The 22,934-nt window shown below is 43.3% G+C and overlaps 1 protein-coding gene across 4 annotated transcripts in view; it reads left to right on the forward strand.

Annotated features, from left to right (window-relative positions):
* Window positions 1–22,934, forward strand: part of ETFDH (electron transfer flavoprotein dehydrogenase) — a 34,357-nt gene that overhangs the window by 9,305 nt on the left and 2,118 nt on the right. For 3 of the 4 annotated variants that reach the window (XM_060147504.1, XM_060147506.1, XM_060147508.1), the window contains 10 exons: window positions 2,562–2,702; window positions 3,249–3,478; window positions 5,410–5,491; window positions 5,932–6,050; window positions 8,290–8,367; window positions 14,579–14,725; window positions 15,911–16,051; window positions 17,237–17,380; window positions 20,765–20,933; window positions 22,585–22,767. In XM_060147504.1, the coding sequence (XP_060003487.1) occupies window positions 2,562–2,702; window positions 3,249–3,478; window positions 5,410–5,491; window positions 5,932–6,050; window positions 8,290–8,367; window positions 14,579–14,725; window positions 15,911–16,051; window positions 17,237–17,380; window positions 20,765–20,933; window positions 22,585–22,767 (1,434 nt within the window). The remainder of the gene's footprint in view (window positions 1–2,561; window positions 2,703–3,248; window positions 3,479–5,409; window positions 5,492–5,931; window positions 6,051–8,289; window positions 8,368–14,578; window positions 14,726–15,910; window positions 16,052–17,236; window positions 17,381–20,764; window positions 20,934–22,584; window positions 22,768–22,934) is intronic. The other variant, XM_060147505.1, reaches the window with a different exon arrangement.

The raw sequence follows: 22,934 nt of genomic DNA on the forward strand, positions 1-22,934 counted from the left end.
ACTGTTAACTAAACTACAGACTTTATTCAGATCCTTTTCTGTCCAGGACCCCACATTGCTTCAGCTGTCACGTCTTCTCATATCAAGTCTACTTCAGTGTAGTAATTCCACTGTCTCTTCTTGTCTCTCATGACCTGGCACTTGCAGTGTGCGCTGGTCAGGCGCTTTGTAGGAGGTCCCTCGATCCGAGTCTGTCTGCTGCTTCCTCTCGATTAGACTAAGGTTGTGGATTTGGGGGAGGCATAGCACGAAGGTGAGGAGCCCTTCTCATGACATTACATCGTGTGATGCCAGGATGTCTTGTTGCTGGTAATGGTAAACTTGATCACTTGGGTACAGTGTCTGTCATACTTCTCTACTGTAAAGCTAGTATTTTTCCCTGCTGCACTCTACTTGTTGGAAGCTAATCCTTAAGTTCAGCCCACACTCAAAAGCAGAGAGTCAAATAATTTGTGGATCTATCACCATAATCTTTTTTTAATTTATTTATTTTTGGCTGCATTGGGTCTTCGTTGCTGCGCACGGGCTTTCTCTAGTTGTGGTGAGCGGGGGCTACTCTTCGTTGTGGTGTGTGGGCTTCTCATTGCTGTGTCTTCTCTTGTTGCGGAGCATGGGCTCGGCGCGTGGGCTTAGTAGTTGTGGCTCGCGGGCTCTAGAGCACAGGCTCAGTAGTTGCAGCTCACGGGCTTAGTTGCTCCGCAGCATGTGGGATCTTCCTGGACCAGGACTCGAACCCGTGTCCCTGCATTGGCAGGTGGATTCTTAACCACTGCGCCACCAGGGAAGTCGTCACCATAAACTTTTATACTTTGACTTTTCCTGTTAAAATCATTGATCAAATGGAATTCATTTTCATATAAAGAGAGAGGTATACTTTTTTCCAAATTTTCTACTACCTGTCTCTGACCATTTAATGACGAGCTGTCTCTTCTTCCTTATTTGAAATGGTGTCTTTATCATATGACAGGTCCTTAAGTGTATTCCGTCTATTTCTAAACTCTTTATTCTGTTCCTTTGATTATTCCATCCCTTCTCCCATAACAGATTTTACTTATTTAAGCTACAAATATAAGTTTTTATATCTTTCAGGGCTATTCCCAAGGGAGGATTCTCTGCCCTTCTTTTATTACGGGAAGGATTGCCATGGAGAGGAGTACCAGAGAAGGGAGTGAGAAATTGAAGATACAGGAGTTAGGGGGGGTCTTTGACGTAGGAATGTCTCTAAGAAGATGGGAAGGGTTAGCCTTGTCATCCAGGTGGAAGGATTACTCTAAGTGAGGAGAAAAGACATCTCTTTATTATAACCTGAGAGAATGAACAAAGGATGGACACAATACAGATTACATTAGAGGTTCTTGCCAGGAATTGAGACAGTTCCCACCTGATTGCTTCTGTCTTTCTGTGAGGTTTGATGTGCTTGGTTTCAGGTAAGAGAGGGAGGAGATAGAGGTGAAGGTTTAAGGACGACAGAGGTTTAATGAACATTCTTGCAGACAAATCTTTGCACACTTCTGTTTATTTCCATAAAATCCTGTTTGCTAACTCAGAGAATAGATACGTTTTTGAGGCTCTCAGAAGATGCTGCTATATGGCAGGGTCCACTTAATTTAAAAGGAAGCTGAAACGCAGTTTGCCACCTTGTCCCGGCATAACCATTAGTAACTGCCCCTTATTACTTTCAAAGTATCCAGTTTAGGTGATAAATTATATGGTCATCCTATTTATAAATGAAGCTTGACATGAGGTAAATTGAATAAATCAGTTTATTAGATACTTTTTTTGCTGTACTCGGGCCTCTCACTGTTGTGGCCTCTCCCGTTGCGGAGCACAGGCTCTGGACGCGCAGGCTCAGCGGCCATGGCTCATGGGCCTAGCCGCTCCGCTGCATGTGGGATCTTCCCAGACCGGGGTACGAACCCGTGTACCCTGCATCGGCAGGCGGACTCTCAACCACTGCGCCACCAGGGAAGCCCTATTAGATACTTTTAAAATGTTATAATTTGAAAGCACTGCTTTCTGAGGAAAAGCCAGCTGAATTGTTCACCTAGGAAAGACAATTCACAGCTAAGGGCTCTGCAGCATAGATGTAACCATTCACTGACAGTCCGCAGTGTTGACGTGTCCAGAAGATATACATGTTTCCAAAGAGAAGGTATCACGTGGACTCATAAAATTTCAGGTCAAGGTGGTACCTCAGTGGGGGAGTTCCCTGGCGGTCCAGTGGTGAGGATTCAGCGCTTTCACTGCTGTGACCCTGGGTTCAGTCCCTGGTTGGGAAACTAAGGTGCCGCAAGCTGCGTGGTGCGGCCCAAAACAAAAAAAAGATGGTCCCTTAGTGATCACCTGGTAGCCCTTTACTTTTTTGAATGAGGAAACTGAAATCTAAAGCAGTTAAGTGATCTGTTTAAGGGTTTAGGGTAATTAACAGAAAACCAAACAGAAGCCAGATCTGATCCCCAGTCGTAGATTTTTTTTTTTTTTTGCTTAAAAAAATTTTTTTTTCAATCTACTGCTGAGAAAAACTAATTAGAAAAATAATACTGTTCATGATTTTTGTGCAGCATACCAGTGCTTTCATGCCTTACAAATTAAGAAAAATTATCTACCTCTGTGTGCTACAAGATGGTCTTCAACTTCTACTGTACCTCGAATCACTACCCACTATACTGTTCATCCCCGGGATAAGGACAAGCGATGGGAAGGTAAGTAATCGTTTCTGTAAAATTGTTGAGACTTTTCTAGACAGTTTGTATCATTTTGTGGAGGTAAATACTGTATTTTTCATGATAGTGTAAAATCATCTAATAATATTTTATAACTTTACAAAATCTGTTACATATTAATATTTAGATAAGCAAATGCTTGCAAACTTATAATAATAAATCTCAGTAATAAAAGTTGGATTATGGAAGTTAAAATAAGATACGTCCTCGAACAGAACCTAAGAGAATAAACTAAGACAGTAATGGACTTAGTATAATTCTCATGGGAAGCAGAGGGGTTATTTCTATAAATAATGCTCTAAAGGATAGTGGGTACTTGTAACCCAGCCTGTAATTTTATCAGGTAATAGTCATCCCAGAATTGATATGTGGGTTTTTTTGGAGTATAGTTGATTTACAGTGTTGTGTTACTTTCTGCCTTACAGCAAAGTGAGTGGAATCTAAAAAAATGGTACAAATGAACTTCTTCGCAAAGCAGAAATGGAGTTACAGATGTTACATATGTTTCAACCCTCTCCCCTCCAGGGGTGAACATGGAGCGGTTTGCAGACGAGGCAGACGTGGTAATCGTGGGTGCCGGCCCTGCGGGGCTCTCAGCAGCCGCTCGGCTCAAGCAGCTGGCGGCCCAGCACGAGAAGGACATCCGCGTGTGTCTGGTGGAGAAAGCTGCTCAGATAGGCACGCACACACTCTCAGGGGCTTGCCTGGACCCACGAGCTCTCCAAGAGCTGTTCCCAGACTGGAAGGAGAAGGGAGTATGAAAAGTAGTTTTTTATACCCAGTCTCGTCTTTATTGCATCTCTATTTGCAAATGAAAGGAATGTGGAAAACCTTTTCACCCAGTTCTGTCTCTTAGAGGATACTTGTAGATAGATTTTTCATTGTAAAAGGGCCAAAAAATTTGAATCATATCAAATATAGTTAAAATTTTAAGCTATTAACTCATTTAATGCCTTCTGCACATGGTATCTGTGTACTGGATTTATGAGAAGGTATTATCTTGAGAAGATCTTTGAATAAATACAGCTTTTTGATTTTGAGGGTATTTCCTAACTTGTTCCATAGGTGTTTATATCATTGTTCTTAATAAAGTGTTCTATAAGTTTCCTGGGACATTGCAGTATCTAAAGCCAAGGAGGATAATTTAATCTAATTTTCTAAGGAAATACATTAATAAGACCCCTTATAACGTAAGCAGAAAAGTCACTGGTATGATACACAGAGAATCAAGTGCTAGTATTACTGCAGTCATCATTTGTATGACCTTGGTTAAAATATTGTACTCTATGCATCTCAGTTTTTTTCTTCTGTAAGATGGGGTTTTTGTTGTTGTTGTTGTTTTATTTTTGGCTGCCTTGGGTCTTCGTTGCTGCGCGCGGGCTCTCTAGTTGCAGCGAGCAGTGGCTGCTCTTTGTTGCGGTGCACGGGCTTCTCACTGTGGTGGCTTCTCTTGTTGCAGAGCAAGGGCTCTAGGCGCATGGGCTTCAGTAGTTGTGGCACGCGGGCTCAGTAGTTGTGGTGCATGGGCTTAGTTGCTCCGCAGCATGTGGGATCTCCCCAGACCAGGGCTCGAACCCGTGTCCCCTGCATTGGCAGGCAGATTCTTAACCACTGTGCCACCAGGGAAGCCCTGTAAGATGGGTTTTATTACTCCTGTTCAAGGTATTCAGTGTTAGAATATTTAGTATCTGTGAACATACTCTGTAAAGATTGTTAAAAATCAAAATTCACCTGAGTAAATTTAAAGATCAAATTGGCTTTATTCAGTGATTCTGCTCAGCATCCCATCTAGCAAACAGAAGGGAGCTCCAAGGAGCAGCAGAAAAGGAAAGGGTTTGACAGGCAGAAAGGGGGTGGGGCATGGAAGTCATAAGCAAAAGGGTTATTTCAGGGTATTCCCTGGCAGGCCAGTGGTTAGGACTCTACGATTTAAAAAAAAAGTGGGGGAGGGAAAGGGTTAGTTCAGGCACTGTTGCCTACCAGGCGAGGCTTCAGGGGGTGCCTCACGAGGACTGGTGGAGAGGCTGACGCGTAAGATTACATTCCTTGGAGAGGCCGGAACTGAATGAGGTTAAGGTCAGGGCTGGGTTTGCTGACGTGGGGCTTAGCACAAGGAACGATGCTCTTCTTTCTAAAGTAGTGAGCTCCTTGGAACTAGAAATGCTGTAACTATGCCTAATTAACTTTCTCTCTTCAATGTTATATCAAAAATAGGTATCACTGAATTATTATTGACACAATATCAATTCTAATAGAAAAAGTTTTTCACATCAAAGCCTATGTAGCCAGGCAGATCCAGTCCCTTCTATGCCTGTTAATTGCCTTTATCCAGAGGAAAACTAAAACTCTTCTCTTTCCATGAAGCAGGAAGTTACAGCAGGTGCCTAGGCACCTCACACAGAGGCAGGGAGACAGGAAGACAGCCCCCCTGATGTTCACTTTCAAAGGTGGCTCCAAGGCCCCTAGCAAAGACATTCCTGGGATGCAAACTGGCTTATTTAGGTTTAAAAAGATTCCCATGCATCTCAAAGAGACAAAGGATTTACGGTGTCAAGTTCTCCAAAGGAAGTGATGGAAGAAAAGTGAGGAGGATAGTTCCCTTTCCTTTTTGACACAGTAGTTTATGATTTGTATTTACCTCACAAGTATGAACTAAAGTCCTTTTCTCTCCTCCTTTTGTTTCCAGGCTCCACTTAACACTCCCGTAACAGAAGATAGATTTGGAATTTTGACGGAGAAATACAGAATTCCTGTGCCAATTCTCCCAGGTGAGGAATGATAAATACTCGTAGACTTAACAGAATTCCACAGCTGGAAGGAGCTGCATTTCATTGGGTGGAATCCCTTCCTTTTACAGATGAGAAAACTAAGTCCCAGAGACTTGAAGGACTTAAATTTCACAGCTAGCTTGTGGGGAAGAAAGCAGGCCTAGAGCCCAGTGCTTTTGTCTTCCAGTCTAGAAGAATTGAGATACTCTTGTACGGCAACCAGGGATTTTTAATTTAGTCTGTAATGTCGTTTTCAATGTAATAATTTGAACTCTAGACCAGAATTGTTAGAAAATAAATTGAAATTATGGCCATAAGATGATGTGTGTGTATTTATGTAGAAATTAGACATTGATTAGAATTTCTAAATTAAGTATTTCTGGTTTTGAGATGTTTTACCCATAAGAAGTCAGACTTCTAAACCAAGCATGTATCTGTAGGTCTCCCAATGAACAATCATGGCAATTACATTGTGCGCCTGGGACATCTGGTGAGCTGGATGGGAGAGCAGGCGGAAGCCCTGGGTGTGGAAGTGTACCCCGGCTACGCGGCTGCAGAGGTTTGTGCGGCCTTGTTCTTAGTGCTTATAGGACGCGGTCTCTGTTTCTTCTGAAAAGCAACCAAGATGGGTGCAGAGGTAAATAGATGTATATTTTCAAACAGCCATAGGATTTTAGAATTGCAAGATCAGAAGAAATCTTAGCAAGATCTCACGCAAAGGGTACTTGAAGTCCTTGTCACCACATCATGTGACTGTCCAGCTTAGGACTGAACACCTTCAAGGATGAAAAAATATCTCCGATGTTTGGTTTGTTGGTGATACTCTCTTCCTTAAGTTGAGGAGACGTTTATTTACTGTTTTATACTGTGTGGAACGAATCTGTGCCCTCCTCCAGGGAGAACTCTCCAGTTATAACTATGCCCTGCTCTCCTTCCCCGCCTTTGCAGGTGGTTTTTCTCTTCCCAGTTAAATAGCCTCCATTCTTACAGCCACCATATAATATGTAAATATTTTGAGTCCCTTCAGTATTCTCCTTGCCCTCCTCTGACCGCGTTCCCTTTTTATTCCCTTTCGAAGTGGCACCCAGGATGTCTGCACTACTTCAAGCCTGCTGTACAACAGAGCCATTCCCCTCTTCATTCTGGAAACTGTTCTCCCAGTAATTTCCTCAAAATAACTTCTGACGGCCACATTGGACTGTAGCTTCTCACTGAATACTGTTGGGGAAATTATTAAAACTAAAATCTCCTGCCAGCTCAGAAAAATCACCTCTACATATTATAAACAAGAATGAAACAGTTTTTTTCTTGCCAAGACTACAGTGCAGCTACAGGCCATCTGCTAGGGAGGTCGCCGAAACAGAAAGAAATCTCACCCTTTTACAGAGTCAGGCAGATACAGTCCATTACATGCACGTTAATCGTCTCTATCCAAAGGACAAATAAAGCGTCCTGTATCTTTGTGACAAGTGGGAAGTGACAACGCGGAGGCCAGCACGGAGCCCAGACTCTTCCCCCAGAGAGAGAGGGAGACTGGCCACCATCCTCCTCCTTGGTCACATCTCAGGTGTGTCCCCGAGTACCCAAGAAACTCATTGCTGAGATACAGACCTGGCAGGAGTCTTACTTAGCTTTTAACATGACTCCCATATATCTAAGAGAGACAGAGAAAGGGTTTACAGTTAAGTTTTCTAAAGGAAATGCTAAAAAAAGTCTGGATGAGAGAGGGAGTGTTCTTGTTTTTGGCACAGCGAAAATTGAAAAACTTTGTTTTTACCTTTACAGTATATAAACCAAATAAAATACATGGTCCCTGCATTACACTTGCCACTACTGATTTCTGGTTTCCCAGTTCATGCACATGCATTTGCTTTTGCATTTCTCCCAGTTAAACTGTCTTCAACAGGAATCAAAGTCACAAGTAGGTGTTTTGTAACATCCATGATTTTCACTTTTTGAGTGTATCTGCACACATGCCCGCTCGCTTGCGCTCTCTCTCCCTCCGTGTCTCTCTCTGTCTCTCTCTGGTCCCCTGCAGCTCTCCTCTCCTCCCCAGGTTTTGTACACCGAGGCCGTTTTCGGGTCCAGGCCACAGCCACATACTACTGTGGATTTGTTTTCAAGGTGTCACATCCATTGCTGCTGGTTCTTGTTTCGCCTTTCCTCTCCCGTGCTTTCTGCTGTGAGGTTCTAGTGTACAGTTTGTTCTTTCCTGTCCAAAGAGCGTTTTCCTCCGGAGGAAACAGAAACCAAATAAGAGAATTGTTATTGCTCATCTTCAGAATCATACCTTTGACCAGTTTTCCCTTTTCTTTGTGGTCCAGAAATAACTTGGACTGCCTTCAGCCCCTCTCTGTTTTGTCTTGTTGTTTGGTCTTTTGGTTTTGGGGTCTGGGCTCACTGGAGACAGAGGCTTTCCTGACACTCTCCTCAGCCGCCCACCTGACGGTCCAGCCTGTCACGGGTGCTGACCCCAAGTTCTGTGCACATGCCTTTGACCCCTGAACTCGTCAGAGGGCTTCCTGCTGCATCTTCCCGGCTCCTTCGTTGTTCTCTGGCAGCTCCCCCTGTTCTTCCTCACCAGGTCGGGGCATTTCCTTCATTTCCAGCTGTTTGAGCTGTGTTCTGTCTAGAAGGGAGTAGCTTAGAAGCACATCCCCTTTTTTTGCTGGAACGTTCTTAAGCCTTTGTCTCTATAACATTGAGAACAAGCTCACCTTCTAAAAATCGAAGGCTGTTTGTTTCTTTGCAAGTGGTTGTGAATCCCCAGGTGATAACCAAACGTGTTTTCATTCTAGATCCTTTTTCATGAAGACGGTAGCGTGAAAGGAATTGCCACCAACGACGTAGGGATACAGAAGGATGGTGCGCCCAAGGTATGCATGTAACAGTTCTGCGCTTCGCAAACTGACAGTGAAAGAGAAAGAATCAACTCACACCCAATAATTTAGTCTTGCTACAAACTGCACATTAATTAAGTGCATGTTAGAACATTAGTTATTAATGTGGAATTTTTCTCATTGTTAAAAAATAGAGAAACATCTTTGAACTAACCGTAATTTAGGCAAGTAGATATAACATGTTTAACAATGATTTTCTTAAAAGAAAAAACATGACATACAAATATCAAACAAACATGGGTCAAAGATTTTATTTCACTCATTAATTAATGAGGGAATCAGTAAGATGTTAAAACCAGTTCAAGGAGAATCAAAAACCATGCACACGTGGGTCAGCAGCTGGGCCACCTCCACAGTTTCCACTTCTGTGGACAAGAGTCATTTGCATTATTACTGTCAGTAATGCTGATGGACTCTTTGACAGGATTTTGACATCTTTTGGTAAATGCAAAACTGATTGACCTCATCTCTTTCAAAATAGGCTTCAATGGCCTTCTGGTTTTCACAACTTGTTATTTTTGCATTTGTAAAAGAAGAGCTCCTAAGACATGGATCTCACACTCTGTAAGATCCCTTGGAAAGGACAAGGAAAAAAAATACCTTGCTTTCCTATGATAACAAGAGCAAAACACAGATTAACATCTTGATAAATTAACTTGCCCATTCATGTTTATTTGTTAATTGTCTTAATTTCTCAACTAGATTAGAACCTCAGAGATCATGGAGGGTTACTCCAGAGCTAGCATAGTGCCAGGCAGTGCTGGGGCTGCAGTAGAGGTTTGTCAACTCCTAGTTAGTCCTCTCTGCCATTCTAGAACAGAGCTGGGCATCCAGTCTAAGCCTCCTCCAGCAGATCGTCTTGCTTTTCAATCCTTCCTGCACAGAGATTAGCAAGTGGCAAAGCTCTCAAGTCTTACCTGCATCGTGGTTCTCCTAGTGGCTTGGCTGGCTGCCCCAGAATCGCGTGAGGCCTTGGGGCTCAGCCTGTCCTGTGGCAGGGCCCGAGAAGCTGTCTCGTATCAAGCCCCAGGGGTTCTGATGCATAGCCAGGTTTGCAACACCTGGTATCTCATCCTGCTTCTTATAGTGTGACCTGTACCCTCAGCACAGAAGGCCAGACTCTGATAGCAGGAGTTTGCAACAAAGTAAGAGTTTATTGCGGGGCTCCCAGCAAGGGGGTGTGAGACAAGCCTCGCAGATCCACTGCACCCGGTCTTTGGGTTCGGGGTGTTTTAAAGCAGAAGAATAAAGAAGCTGGGAAGCATCATCATCTCGTGACATTTCTTACTCTGTTTTGGGGGTCAGGGTGTCTCTGACTGACGATGCTCTGGCCGGGTGGTCCACACCTCGGGGGTCTCTGGGCTCATCTTGCCCTGGAGAAACAGCCTGAGTTTGTACGTTAGTGATGAGATCTACAAGAGCCATTTTAGTACAGTGACTGTGTTATCAGTGACAGCCATTGTAGTCATCGGACTCTAGTTGACTGGTGTTGAGTGAGCACAGGATGAGGTCGGAGGGCACAGAAAGGGAACAGAGTTCTGGATGGAGAGGAATCATGAACTCAGTAAGGGAGCTCGGGCTTAAGGGAACTCAGTGATGATAAAAGAATACTGTCTTTCTTATATTCTTTCCTGTGTTATGGCTGTTCTTCTCTGTATTATGATCATTTGATTATAAATTGCATTTTATTCTTTAAAAATGTCCGTATTTAATATTACAGCAACATTGAAGCACGCAAATTCTACCATTCTGATAGTTCTTTTTGTGTGTGTATTGTCAGGGTATTTGTTCAAATGTATATTTTTGTGTCTTTGCTTTGTAGTTGTAAAAACACTCATATATTGTATTTATATAGATATAAAAGCATAGAAGAGTATAGTGGAGTCTCAGTAATTTGAGTTTGTAAATTTCTTTTTCTTTTTTTTTAAATTTATTTATTTATTTTTGGCTGTGTTGGGTCTTCGTTGCTGCGCGCGGCTTTCTCTAGTTGCGGCAAGCGGGGGCTACTCTTCGTTGCTGTGCGCAGGCTTCTCATTGCAGTGGCTTCTCTTGTTGTGGAGCATAGGCTCTAGGCACGCGGGCTTCAGTAGTTATGGCTCATGGGCTCAGTAGTTGTGGCTCATGGGCTCTAGAGCACAGGCTGAGTAGTTGTGGCGCACAGGCTTAGTTGTCCGCGGCATGTGGGATCTTCCCGGACCAGGGCTTGAACCTGTGTCCCCTACATTGGCAGGCGAATTCTTAACCACTGTGCCACGAGGGAAGTCCCCCTTTCTTTTTTTTTAATTTATTTTATTTATTTTTGGCTGTGTTGGATCTTTGTTACTGCACGTGGGCTTTCTCTAGTTGTGGTGAGCAGGGGCTACTCTTTGTTGCGGTACGCAGGCTTCTTATTGTGGTAGCTTCTCTTGTTGTGGAGCCCGGGCTCTAGGCACGTGGGCTTCAGTAGTTGTGGCTCGCGGGCTCTGGAGCGCAGGCTCAGTAGTTGTGGCGCACGGGCTTCGTTGCTCTGCGGCACGTGGGATCTTCCCGGACCAGGGCTCAAACCCGTGTCCCCTGCACTGGCAGGTGGATTCTTAACCACTGCGCCACCAGGGAAGCCCATTTTCATACGGCCGGTGGGGTGAGGAGAAGCAGTGATGGATTCTTCGTCGTCTGCCAGTTGGCTCCGTTGATCCCGGCGTGGTTAGGCTTCCTCCTGCTCTTGCACGGAAACATTCTCGTGGCTCAGACACCTCCGCCTGGTGGTGCCCAGTTCTCTGTCCTCTGCTTGGCCCCTGGTGGGCAGCTGGCACAGCTCAGTAACCTTTTCATTCCTGAAACACTGTCTGGACCTGGCTTTCACACCACCTTCTCCTGGTTTTCCTGGTGTTTCAGGGCCCCTCCTGCCGCCTTTGCTTGCTCTTCCTCTGCGCCCTGTCCTCTGAGTATCCAGTGACAGGGCTTGAAACACGTCTACCCTGAGTCCCAGAATCCTGCGTCCTGCTGCTCATTCAGTAGCTCTAATCTTAGGTCTAATAGGCATCTTACTGTCAGAATTCTGATGTGGATGTTTTCATGTTTCGGAGGTTAAGTAACTTGCCCAGGGTCAGGCCACTGTTAGGTAGTGGAGCTGGGGTTGGAATAGAGGCTCCAGAGCTGCCCCTTGCACACTAAGGAGCATATTGCCTCTAAGAGGAATATTTTAGTCCATTAAGATCGAGTTGTTTTATAAGTGGTGCTGAGTAAACTGCATGTCCATCTGGAAGCAAATAGTTAGACTTTCATTTTATCTTAATTCTGATGATTTCTTAAAACAATAAAAAAATTAGAAATCTAGGTTATAATTACAACCTAGGTGTAGGGTAGATAAACCATCCTATAAAGGCAAGAAATTAAAAACCTATAAGAGGCAGGCCTTTTTTAACTATTTAAAAATTAAACACTTCTGTATACCAAAAATACTAGTGAGTCTGCAGATAAGCAGGAGATCGGGGGAAAATTTTTGACGACCCGTGATGTCAAAGAGCACTTCTACATTGACAAGAAAAAAGAGAACACAGTAGAAAAACGGGCAGAATCTTACAAAATGAAGAGCAGATCCCGGCGAGCAGTAACCACTAGCCAGGAGGCAGGTCCTCTGATGCCTCTTATCTGGGCCCCAGGCTCCTGTGCCGGCTCCCCAGCCCTCCTCACGGCACACAGTCACACCTAGTCCTTGCACGCCCGCGTAGTTATTTATGTTTAGCTCTGCCTCCGTGCCTGGCCCCAGGGAAAGGGACAGTGTTTTTCTGTCATCTCTGCCCCAGTGCCTAGCATACAACCTGGCACACCAGAGGTGCTCAGTTAATATTTCTTGAATCAAAAAGAAAAGGTTGCTGAAAAGAGTAATCCGGAAAATGCAAATTAAAATAGCAGTAAGTTAGCCAGCTCTACACTTAGCAAAACCGTGAAAGGAACAGTTATACTGTCACTAGCTAGAAATAGGAAAAGGGTCTTCTTATACACTGTGGGTAGAAATGTGAATTGTTCAGGCTTTGGGGAAAGCAGTCTGGGAACATCTCATAAAATAAAAGTAGGTGTGCCCTTTGATTGTACAGTGCCACTCCTGGGAACCTAGCTTACAGGAATAAAAGCACCAATGTTGTAAGGATACATATACAGGGTGTATGTTTTATGACATTGCTTATCATAGCAAATAAACTGGAACAGTGAATGGCTATTACCCATTAGCAGAATGGCTGGATAACCTACAGTGTTCCCACACGGACTACTGCCCACCATTAAAAAGAAAGATTTGAGCCACATAGTGACTTGGAAAGGTTTCCATGAAGTATTATTGTGAGAAAAGTAAGATACAGAAAAGTCTGTATTATATGATGCTACCATTGTGAAATGAATCAGGAACCAAAAAAGTTGAGGTGTCTATGTAAATACCTCAGTCCACAGGTGCGTATGTATATATATTTGGGTAAAACTTGGCGTGCTAGGCTGTTAACAGGGTTTATGGATGAGTGAAGTATAGTAAGAGGAAGGAGATGGGAACAAATCCAAAGGTACTCAGCACAGTCACTTATAGGACGTGTGTGCACGTGTATGACGTTGGTGAGCTCTGCACAGAGAAACACAGAGTCACCAACAAACGTAAAAGATGTTCAGACTCTCTAGTGACTGAACGTATGAAATCAGTAGTGAAATAGTTCTTACCACTTAGACCGAGAATATTTCGCGTCAAGGATATCAATCTGAGCCATGCTTATAATAGTGAAACAGCCTGGAATAACCTAAACGTCCAGTTATTGAGAGCTGATTGAGAAGGTAGGAATCTATTCAAGCATTAAAAATGAATGCTTAGGGCTTCCCTGATGGCGCAGTGGTTAAGAATCCGCCTGCCAGTGCGGGGGACACGGGTTCGAGCCCTGGCCTGGGAAGATCCCACATGCCGTGGAGGAACTAAGCCCGTGCGCCACAACTACTGAGCCTGCACTCTATAGCCTGTGAGCCACAACTACTGAGCCCACGAGCCACAGCTACTTGAGCCTGCATGCCTAGAGCCCGTGCTCTGCAACAAGAGAAGCCACCACAGTGAGAAGCCTGTGCACCACAATGAAGAGCAGCCCCTGCTCTCTGCAACTAGAGAAAGCCGGCGCACAACAACGAAGACCCAACGCGGCCAAAAATTAATTAATTAATTAAAAAATGAATGTTTAATTTGGTATATATTGCCTTAGGCAAATCACTTTATATTGAAAATGTGAAAACAGTTATAAAATGCTTTGTCCGTGTAAACCATTTTTTTGTATGAATGTTTCTGTATACACACAGTACCTGTAAACATATGAATGGAGAAATATCAGGAAATATATATTTCATAAGAGACTTTCCTTATTATTCTGCATTCCTTTATTCAGGAGCTTTACTGAGTACCTACCATGTGCCGGATATAAGTGCAAAATACAGAGAGCAAAAGAGAGAGAGAAAGACTTTTTAATTGTAGCTTATTTTTTCCCCTTGGAAAAAACAAGTTTCAGTTTTACAGTATATATCCAGCAATTAGAGAACAAGTAAAATTAAAGTGAAAAAGCAAGTAGCTGAAGAGTATGTTTAGGATGATCTTGTTTGTGTTAGAAGGATATAAATAGACTCATGTAGTTTTTTTATTCATGGAAAATTTCTGGCATGATTCACAAGAAATCTATTAATGGTGTTTTTTGCTTCAAATCATGGGACTAGAAAATCAGGAACAATGGGGAAATGGCCTTTCACTTTAAAAAAATTTTCTTTTAGTTATATAAGTTTCAGGTGTCTAGCATTATAATTCGACATCTGTATACACTAGACAGTGGTGAGCACCCCAAGCCTGGTTACCACCTATCACCACACACTGACCCCCTTCACTCATTTCGGCCGCCCCCCTTCACTTCTCACTGTACATTCATTTGTAGATAATTTTTCGTGGGGGGATGAGCATGCTTTATTTGTTTTTTTAATGCATACAGACTTAACCATTCGATCAATATGACAAAGACACAAGATACGTTATAAAATTTAAATTAGATTCCACTTACAACAGTGTTTAGTTCTGTTACTAAAATTATATATCTGCACCTTCTCTTCTATACCTGAATCATAGATCAATTCAAAACTGACCAGAATGTGAATATTTTTAGAATTGTCAAACATTGCAATTTAACGTGTTCCTGTTTCTTAGACAACTTTTGAGCGGGGGCTGGAACTACATGCCAAAGTCACAGTCTTTGCAGAGGGCTGCCACGGACACCTGGCCAAGCAGCTGTACAGGAAGTTCGACTTGAGGGCCAACTGCGAGCCCCAGACGTACGGGATCGGGCTCAAGGAGGTACTCGAGTTTGCCGGTGTGACTTTCGTGTGAAAAGATGAAGCTTACATTAATTTGTATTGTGTGGTTTATAAATTGATTTAATTTTATAGTTACATTTTTCATTAACCTGAAATGTTCATAATGACTGAAAACATTAGGGATAGTTTTCAAGGGGCTGGAGAATATTACTAATCAAATTTTACTATTACCTAAATTGTGTCTGCATGTTCTAGTTGTTTTATCAGATGTTGATTGAAGTCTTGAATTTGAAAATATTTGTGATATTGATTTTTTTCATGGTAATGCCATCTGCCCTAATAGGATTTGACCTGTTATCCAATGCTCTTTGTAAAATGACCACATCCTACAAGAACTGTTTATTCAAAATTATAACGTAAAGATAATTTAGTTTATGAAATATACACTCAGCCATAGTATATTGACCTGCAGCCTACAATTTAATTAGGCTGAGTGTTGTATATTTTCTCAGTTTATCCAAACCTTAGGTCTATTAGCGCAAAAGTTTCATCATAACTCTTTTGTTAAGAATCTTTTTAGGGTAAAGCTCGGAAAGTTTCAAATTCTAGATATAACTAGATTCGTTATATTGTGAGTAAGGGCTTAATTGTTTTGGTAGACTGTACATAATTCTATGTGGTGGCACGTCATATCTGATTTTTAGATAATATTTCCTGTGGAAATTGTTGTTTGCAATTTAAAACTTAACCATTCTGAAAACAGGATGATCAGTTAGCTTCAGTCAGGGAGAGGGTGGTGCAGGAGGGAGCACACTGGTTTTTTTTACTGAAGAATGACATCTGTCCTGTAAAGTAACAGATCCGAAGTGCAGGGCGCAACTCACGTTCATGAGGTGAACACGCCCGTGTGGCCGTCGCCCGGGTCAAGGTGTAGGTGGTTCCCAGCACCCCATCTCTTCAGCGGCGTTTCCCACAACCGCACGAACACCTTACCCATCTGAGAACTTAATTAATGTCTTACAGAGTTCCTCATCTGTTTCTTTACTCCAATCATCCTGCTGCATTTTGATGTCATTTTCTGGGATATTTGAAGTACTTTTTTGTGTGTTTCTCTTATTTCTGCTTTTCAGTTGTAACTTTCATAAATAAGACATAAAACTTAGCAAGTTTTATACATGTGGTGCCATAAAACATCTAAATAATACTCGAGGACTTTTTTTTAAAGTTATGGATTATCGATGAGAAGAAGTGGAAACCCGGGAGAGTCGATCACACTGTCGGCTGGCCCCTGGACAGACACACGTATGGGGGCTCATTCCTCTATCACCTGAATGAAGGGGAGCCCCTCGTAGCGCTCGGCTTCGTGGTAAGTTACACTCCGTGATGGGAAGTTCCACTCTGAGAGCCACTGGGTCTTCAGTGTCACAAATCCAGGGCTTTGCATCTGGAGAATGTAAAAGGCTTCTCATTTAAAGCTTCCTCTCTGCTTTTGTTCACATCTGAAGTGCTTATGGCCACTGTAGACAGTCGTCTGCTTCAGCTCACGTAGCTGTAGTACAGTAGCTGCTACACGCCAGGCCCTGTGCTGGATGCTTCCCTGGGAATCCTGGTCCATAAAAATCCTGTGAAGTTGGTCTAGCGTTATTTTACCGGTGGGAAAACTGAAGTCCAGACAAGCTAAACAGCCTTCCCAGACACACGCATTAAGTGACAGAGGCAGGACTCATGCCCGAACCTGTCTGACCTGAAGCCCATGTCCACTGTGGCATGCCACTGCAGGAAGTGCAGTCCGCACTGGGTTTGAACCTCTAACTAAAACAGGACCATTTCCTCCCTTTTGGTCGCTTAAACATCCTTACAGTAAATTACATCTTGAACATTACAAGGAATGGAAAAGTGATATGAGTCACTGCACCTTGCAGTTGCAGCTTTATAGTTCAATGTCATGATTAGACTTGTACATGACACGTTGTTAAATTTATGTATTATTGTGTTCGGTGCATCACTTTGATTTAGTTTTTATAGTGACTTAATCTTTTCAAAGCAAAAAGGGTTTGGTTATTAATTTCAGCATTTTTGGTAAAAATGTAATCTCTAATGTTTTTCACCTTTTTTTGTAAGTGCGATTACATTCTTTTTCTTCATTTTTGCCTCAGTAGTACTGCATCGAGCTTATTAGTTTATTTCTGGAGTTGGTATTGAGAAATGAATGATAAATTATTACAACTTCTTTTGTAGAAACATAATGTGTAACACCTACAAACATTTTTCTAATTTGGACTTTGATTTACAAAGCACAATGATTTATGAATACGTTCTAAATGTTTTCAAGTTCTGCCAATTCTAAACACATGGCATCCTTTTGTTTACCCTTTCTTTTCCAAACAGATTTTATTGGGTTATTTATTTAAATTTGGGTCATTGCATACCTTTCTCTAAGTACTTTGAGTACAAGCAGTTTAATGTACGTGTTCTCTGGTAAATATTGCTCACATTTCAGCCTGATATAATTTGAAATAACGATGTCTCATTTAAATATAAACATTTTAAGGTTGGTCTAGACTATCAAAATCCGTACCTAAGTCCATTTAGAGAGTTCCAGAGGTGGAAACACCACCCTAGCATCCAGCCGACGTTGGAAGGCGGGAAAAGGGTTGCATATGGAGCCAGAGCCCTCAATGAAGGTGGCTTTCAGGTAACACTTCCGCGTTTTTAATCCTTATTTCTGTATTATAAATTCAACGTTGAAACATAAGGTAACAACTTTAAATAAAGGATAGAAGATTATCTCAGGAAGAAAATTTAAGTAACTAAGCAAAGCACCCTAGTATTTATAAAACTGTACCACACCAGAGTTAAATGACACCATGAATTTAATTTTAAGGATATATTGATTTCTAGAGAAAAATTCATGGGCTTTTTTGTTTATTGGTTTGTCTTTAACCAGAGAATTTAAACTATGTGATCCAAGATCTTTTCCTTTATTCCTTTGCTGCCAGGAAACTCAAGGACAGATGTAGTTTTCAGCAAAGGTAATTAATTAATCTCAACTACCTAGTGTCATCCATGCCCTTTAGGTGGCCTCTGTTAAGTTTTTACCCTTAATTGTCCTATTTTAGTATATGTTCAAAATAAATACTATCAAATGCAGTTAATTTATTAAGTATTTAGTTATTAAACAGTGAAATAATTTATGAAGTATTTAGTTATTAAACAATGAAATAAGAGCTAGATGGCTAACTATGATAAAAGCTATTAGAACTGTGTTGGAAATAGTATTCGACAGGTAAGATGATCTAAAAGTCAGCTCTAAAACTTATACCAAACGGTTTGGTCAAGTTATTTAACTCCTCGGGCGTTAAGGGATCATCTGTAAAATAAAGATGATCCCTTCTGTCTCTAATATTCTAGGAATCTAGAACTGTTGATATTTTAGAAATCTGATATCTTTTTGTTTTTAATCTGTTGTAAAAGTAACAAATAGATCATAGAAAATTGGGGAGAAAAGTTGACTTAACCTTTAAAGTGAAGTTCTAAATACATTCGTAAAGTCAAGTACAATCACAGCTAAATTATGAATGTCATCACTAGAACCCTAAAAATAACACTGTTCCTAAATTCCATTGCTGCGGAGTTACCTCCCATGAGGTTGTTTTTATTTCTGGAGCAGTTATTCGTTTGCAATAATATTTGCTAAATTTCCTATGTTCAAGCCCATTAAACTTTTCTGAATAATGTGCATAATACCTATTGCCAGCCTAATTCTACTCTTTAATTTACAGTGTAAAGGCTTCTGTATATTCAGTAGTACATACAGACTCGTGTTTATGACACCTGCCTTGTGTGCTTCAGCACCTCAGATGATCTTTAGATGAGCAGGAAGAGATGACCCCACACACACAATACACTTTTTACCTAAGTTTTCTGATTTAATTAGTCAAAGATTCAGAAACTTACATTAAGTTTTTGAAGACCCTTCAGAGACAAAAATTTGGAACATCCAATTTTATTCTGCACCAACAAGTATTACATGCCTTTTTATTTCTCTTTCTTCAGTCTGTACCAAAGCTCCCCTTTCCTGATGGGTTTCTAGTATTTAACCCCTGTTTTTTTTTGGGGGGGGGGAGGTTCTTTTTTTTTTCTTTTAGTGCAGGGAAGTGTAATTTTATTTTGGTGCAGAAATAGATTAGGTTACAGAAAAGTCCTAGGAAAAGGAAGTTACGAGACTGATGTTACCAATTGTCAGGTGGAAGGGTAAAATCTGTTACTGTAGAACTACTCCAGGCCATACCCATCTTCTTCAGTGATATGGCCTGGTTCCTCATTTTAACCCCCGTTTTTTTGTTTGTTTGTTTTTTTAATTTATTTTATTTACTTTTGGCTGCCTTGGTTCTCCGTTGCTGTGCACGGGCTTTCTCTAGTTGCGGCGATTCTCTAGTTGCGGCGAGCGGGGGCCATTCCACACTGCGGTGCGCAGGCCTCCCACTGCAGTGGGTGGCCTCTCCCACTGTGGAGCACGGGCTCTAGGCGCGTAGGCTCAGTAGTTGTGACGCACGGGCTTAGTCGCTCCATGGCATGTGAGCTCTTCCCGGACCAGGGCTCGATCCCGTGTCCCCTGCATTGGCAGGCGGATTCTTAACCACTGCGCCACCAGGGAAGCTCTAACCCCCGTTTAATGGATGTCCCAGAATACATCTCTCTGTACGACTTTTCCTGGGTCCCCCAGGTCCTTAACAAATGTCCAGCTGCCCGCACAGGGTAGGATCCTCGCAGAACTGAAAAACACACATTTCCCTTGGGCCATGACGTTTTTTATTCTTAGGACTTAAGCGCCCATTTGGAAGAATTTGCACCAGCAGTCCGTGTCCTCTTATTAAACGTCAGTCTTCTGGCTCTTGAATCAGACTTAGGATTAGCAGGGCCACAGCCTGATTTGAGAGGAGCATTGTCATGATCCAGGTTCCTAACCATTTTCTCTGTTTGCAGCTCCTGGCATTCCAGAAAGCCCTTTCCCCTTGTTGTCTGCTCTGCGGCCCTGATTTCACGCTCTCTTATCTGCATGTTTCTGATGCTGAGTTTGGGTGGAGAACAGCAGTCACCCCGGGGCCCGAGCCTTCTTGTGCCAGCGTTGCTTTTGCTTCTCAGCGCCACTCCCACGCAGTTAGAACTCTGTAATCACGGGAGCGTGGCCACAGCCCCGCGGCGTGGCGGCTGATGGTGGCGGGCTCCCTGTTCACCTCCTCGCCTCAGGGTCCCTCTCCGCCCATCGGCCACACTGTCAGCCACCCACCACTTTCTCAACAAAGACCCGTGGCGTACTGTGGGAAGCCTCCAGGAGGAAAGAGCAACTCCACAGCTCTCTTTTCTTCCTCTCCACATTCTAGGTTACAGTACAGTCTCCTGAGGGAGGCAGTCTGTAACTTAGCTGCTACATCGTGGGGCTAAACCAAAACCGTCACCCACGCTTGAGTACGTTGTTTTCCGTCAGAAGTGTATACTGAGGCCCAAACAACCATCTTAAAGTTTATTTTGGAAATTCAGTTTATTCTTCGGTTAATTAAAATATATTATTTAAGGTAGTGGCTAATTGTGGTGATGCCATGATTAGAACCTAGGTTTCCGAAACTCCCTGGACATCAAGGTAAAACAAGGAGGTATGAAGAGTTAAGATAACATCCTTTGTAAATCACGTGTTACCCACAATGCGTGTAAAAGCAGATCACAATTTAGATAATAGACGTTCAGGTTTAGAGAATATTCTTTTCATTATGACATAGATATGTATAAATAAAAACATTTTATGTAAATGTTAATGCTCTGGTCTTAACGTCTGTCTCATGCAGGTAAGTCATGGGGAGGGAGATGGAAAAGAGATCAGAGCAATAGTTCTGATCCTTGTTTCTAGAGGAGGAGAAAAACTGCCCTTGCTCTGATTTTTCTCTTCACTCGTATTCATTTGCATGTAATTTTTTTTTTTCGTTTTTTCCCTACAGCTTTCAAAGAGGCTATAATTTGGAGTATTCGGTTCTGTTTGTTTAATTTGAACTAACAGATGCACTTTGACTGTTTCTTTCCTCAGTCTATACCAAAACTCACCTTTCCTGGGGGCTTACTAATTGGTTGTAGCCCTGGTTTCATGAATGTTCCCAAGATCAAAGGAACCCACACAGCAATGAAAAGTGGGATTTTGGCAGCAGAATCTATTTTTAATCAACTAACTAGTGAGAATCTCCAATCAAAGACGATAGGTAAGAACTCCCGTTTATTCTCAGGTTCTTCATGGGGATGTTTAAAAAGAAGCTATTTAAACATACACTCAGTGTACGGATAGAGGATGACAGTAGATACAGTTAGAAATCTGGCTGGTCTTGTATGTTTATCTCATTGGGCATTGAAAGATGCAGAGTGTGACTGTCCCTCTACACAAAGCGTCGAGATGCCTGCTGGGCAAAGCACACTGCAGCCTGCTCGCCGTGAGGTCTTTATGGCCACGTGCTGTTTCATGAATGGAAAGTAGAACGAGCCCGAGGTGTCCCGCCCCCTGGAAACAAGTTCAACGTGAGGGTCCCGCCTCACATCGCACAGGCCCAGGTGGACCCTTGCAGGCGCCCCCAGACCTTCACTCCAGGGCAGGCAGCGGACCCGCCTCCGCCTTCACCTCCTGTCACCCTCCATCCCAGACACGCTTCCTGGGTCCCGGGGGCACCCAGCTGATGGCCGGCCCCCAAGCTCCCCGCACCTCGGCTCGGATCTCTCTCCGGGGGCCTCGCGCGGACCTCACCAGTGAATCTGCACTGCACACAGGCACACAGCCCTGCCAGCCCCTCTCACCGCGCCGCTCCCTCTCCGGTGTGTTCCACCTTCTGGCTCGGCTCACTGTTTAACGTACTTATTGATCAACCTCGTTTCCTTGGACGGAACACTCCTCCCAGAGCAGGGGCTTGGCTCCCTGTGGACGCAAACACCAGGAGCAAGTCCGTAGATACCCGATAGATGAGCCGCGTTCCGTAGAGTCGGGTGACACGCTCCTCCAGGTGGACTGTACCTTCAGGCATGCCCAGGGACAGGAGAGGCAGGGCCGGTGCCTCAGACCGCCTCACCAAGTCCGCGTCCCGCCGGGCGCCAGCCCACTTGCCCCGCGCAGGTCGGGCCGGAGCAGGCAGGTCACCGGCACCAGGAGGAGGGTGGTCACGAGAACCAGGACGTCCTGTTGGAGATTAAGTGCAGGGCCCCAAGCTTTAGGTGCTGCCACCTCCTAGGGCCACCACAGCCGAGCGCTATGAGCTGGGCAGCTTTAACCAGGAAGGTATTCGGAGTTCCGCAGGCGAGCACCTGGCAGCTGTGTCCGAGTCTCCAGCTTCCGGGGGCCCCGGGCTCCTGGCAGAGCACCGCCAGTCCCTGCCTTGTCCTCCTCTGGCTGTCTCCTGGACGCCAGTCATTGGACCAAGGGTCCAGGCCGCTCCAGCATGCCCTCGTCTTAACTCGGTATACCGGCAGCGACCCTCTTCTGACCGATTCTGAGACAACTAGGGGTCAGGACTTGAAAATACCTCTCTGGGCCATCACGGTTCAGCCCGTAACGTAGTGTTTCAGTGATCAGCTCCATAGGTAGCATAAACTCTCTTAGCTTCCTTTTCAGGTTCACTGAATTTTGCAACTAATATTCCATGCTACCAGTATGGCCTTACTGCCTGTTAAACAACCTGTCAAATGGGTATCTTTTTGGAAGACATCAGCATTTATACATGAAACGTTCTTCAAGTGTGGTCTCATATGACCACCTGCTTTTTTAACTATGTAAAAGTCATCTGTTATTTCAGTAGCAAAGTACCTTGACAATAAAGTGTTTTATACTCCTTGAGGCAATTTCACTTAACATTTCATGTTTTTCATAAAAAGGACTTGATGTAACTGAGTATGAGGACAATTTGAAGAAATCATGGGTGTGGAAAGAGCTATATGCCATCAGGAACGTCAGACCGTCCTGCCATGGCGTCCTGGGTGTGTACGGAGGGATGATTTACACTGGAATCTTCTACTGGATATTCAGAGGGATGGAGCCCTGGACCCTGAAACATAAAGGTAATTCCGGCCTGAGTATGAATGTTAGTCCTTAACTCAGGAAACGGGATCCAATAAGTAGGGAAAAAAGGTGACCTTCTACACTTTACTGTTTTAAACTTGCTTTCTTAGAGAAATGATGAATTCAGTATCTTTAGGAAGACAGGGTATCATTGTTGAAAGAGGAC

This window comes from Lagenorhynchus albirostris, chromosome 4, assembly GCF_949774975.1.
Source record: "Lagenorhynchus albirostris chromosome 4, mLagAlb1.1, whole genome shotgun sequence".
Classification (NCBI taxonomy): Eukaryota; Metazoa; Chordata; class Mammalia; order Artiodactyla; family Delphinidae; genus Lagenorhynchus; species Lagenorhynchus albirostris.